Here is a 2,317-nt window from a genome sequence, read left to right as displayed (position 1 = left end):
CGGACGCGAAGTTTTCGAAACCACATCGTGGAGTGTATTACAAATGCGGAAAACCGGATCATAACTTTAAATTGTGTAAGGAAAAGCCTAAATTAAATTCGTATAGCTGTTTTGGTTGTGGAAAAGCAAATACAATTCGATCGGAATGTGAAATCTGTCAAAAGGGTAGCGTTCAGAAACCAATGCAACCACAGTCAAAAAACGCCTAAGGTTGAATCGTAGCAAGTGTCAATCGAATCGATTAAACTTTAAATCGATTGAACAAAATAAAAATGCTAGTTCGATTGCTACGATTCTGTTTGCCCCAAATAAGGATGATATTAGGCCGTATTTGAAATTTAAGGCGAATGATTTCGAGATTTATGGATTGGCCGATAGCGGTTCAGCATTGTCAGTTGTGTAATGTATGTGGGTAGACTCATATTTCTACAATAGAGGGTAGATTGCGCACCATGTCCGTCGATCGATTAAATGCAATACCGAACGTACGTGTTTTAGTGCTCTCCTCATATCCTGGATTCCCTGGGCCCTAGGCAGATATTTCTCAGTGGCGACGAGAACAATTGGACACTAGTGCATTTAAAAAGTGAAAAGTTATTGATAAACAGTGTACGACATGCCTGTGGGAAAACTCGGACCGTTTGACCTTGTCAATGACAATTGGGAACTGTATGTTGACCGTTTAGAACAATATTTCGTTGCAAACGATGTTAAAAGTGAAGTGAAAGTGGCTACGCTAATAACAGTGATGGGCGGGGACGCTTATGAACTAATGGTGAATCTGTGCACGCCCGCGAAACCCGCGACTAAAACTTATGACCAGCTGGTCGCGCTGATGAAAGGCCATTTAAATCCAAAGCCGAGTTTGCTCGCAGAACGTTTTAAATTCCGTCAGCGTGTGCAAAAGCGTGATGAAAATATTGCCAACTTTGTAACGGATCTTAAAAAATTAAGTAAGGACTGCAGTTTCACCGGGGACAATAGCTTGAAGGAGAACTTGAGGGATCAGTTCGTGTGCGGGCTGTTGAACGACGACATCAGACAGAAGCTGTTCACGGAGGACGACACGATCACGTTCGACCGGGCGTACAAGCTCGCCGTGTCCATGGAGGCGGCCGAGGTCAACGCGGCGCTAGTAGAAGACTGTGCTCGGAATCGAACCAGCGACAGTATACCAGCGAGCGCGACCACCTCGGTGCATCATTTGGGTCGGGCAGGACGGGGCCGGGCGGCGGCGGACGGCGGTCGACCAGCGGCGGGAACAACGGGCCGCGGGAAGATAACGAGCGGCGGCGGCGGTCCAAGCGCCATGAGCGGAGCGGGTAGCGGAAAGATGCGAGGCTTCGGTCAAAACAATAACGCGGATTTCAATGGAGTGTGTAAGGTGTGCGGAGCAAAGCATGAAGCCGACAGATGTAAATTCAAGAAGTATGTCTGCCGAGTATGTAACCAAGAAGGACATTTAAAGAGGGTGTGTCCTAAGCTGCGGGGAAGTTCGTCCGTATACAACGTGACGGAAGAGAAGGTTGTGTATTTGGACCGTTCGGACAACAGCGACAGCGACGAGGTAAACAATTTTTCCATAGATAGCAGCGAGTCGTCTGTGTGTGAATATACCATAGCACGGTGGGCTGGCCTTAGGCCATGATTCAAAAAATGCATGTGGTAGTTTTAAATTTCAAATGGCTGTTTCTTATTTGCCGATAAACGTACTTTAATTAGGTATAAATAGATCCTGTATAAGTAATTACCTTCATTCTATAATGAACCTAGAAAGTGAACATAACTCCCGTTTGTACGCGCTCTCTTATCAGAGACTCATTAAGTGATCGGTGATTAGTGGTGCATTCCTGACTAAATAGTGATGTTAGTGACTATTATTAATATGGAGCTTAAAGAATCAGGTATGTTGTTTTGATTTACATAGATTGCTTAGCATTACAATAAAATATATATTCATAATACTGGGTCTACGCCGCGGCAAAAAGTCGTATGAATCATGATTAGAATAATTTGTTGACTTAAACTTTTAGTTAATTTAAGACACGATTGTAAATACGAAATTAGCATTATTTTGAAGCTCGATATTTCTAGATTAACGGCCATAAACTTGTTTCTGCCGCAATTTGCCTATTTAGTATTTATAAGACTGCTACGCCTGCGTAGGCCGAGGCGTAGCACCTACTACGAAAATATTACGAATGGAAATTTACCTTTTTCTTTCTTTTTTCAGGTGATATGTACGTCGAATCTTTTACAAGGGGATTCGTATTTGAACTATGGCTCTCTACTAGTGGTTCAGATACAGAAAGACGTC

At 43.5% G+C, this 2,317-nt stretch overlaps 1 protein-coding gene across 1 annotated transcript; it reads left to right on the top strand.

Moving 5' to 3' along the window:
• Positions 1-404: 404 nt before the first annotated feature.
• Positions 405-1,597, top strand: LOC134806709 (uncharacterized; the record flags this gene model as incomplete). Its single annotated transcript, XM_063780033.1, has 1 exon — positions 405-1,597. A coding segment is annotated over exon 1 (981 nt), but the record flags the coding sequence as incomplete, so codon positions are not given.
• Positions 1,598-2,317: the final 720 nt, after the last annotated feature.

The sequence above is a fragment of the Cydia splendana genome, chromosome 3 (assembly GCF_910591565.1).
Source record: "Cydia splendana chromosome 3, ilCydSple1.2, whole genome shotgun sequence".
Lineage (NCBI taxonomy): Eukaryota > Metazoa > Arthropoda > Insecta > Lepidoptera > Tortricidae > Cydia > Cydia splendana.
This window is presented reverse-complemented; position numbering and strand designations above follow the sequence as displayed.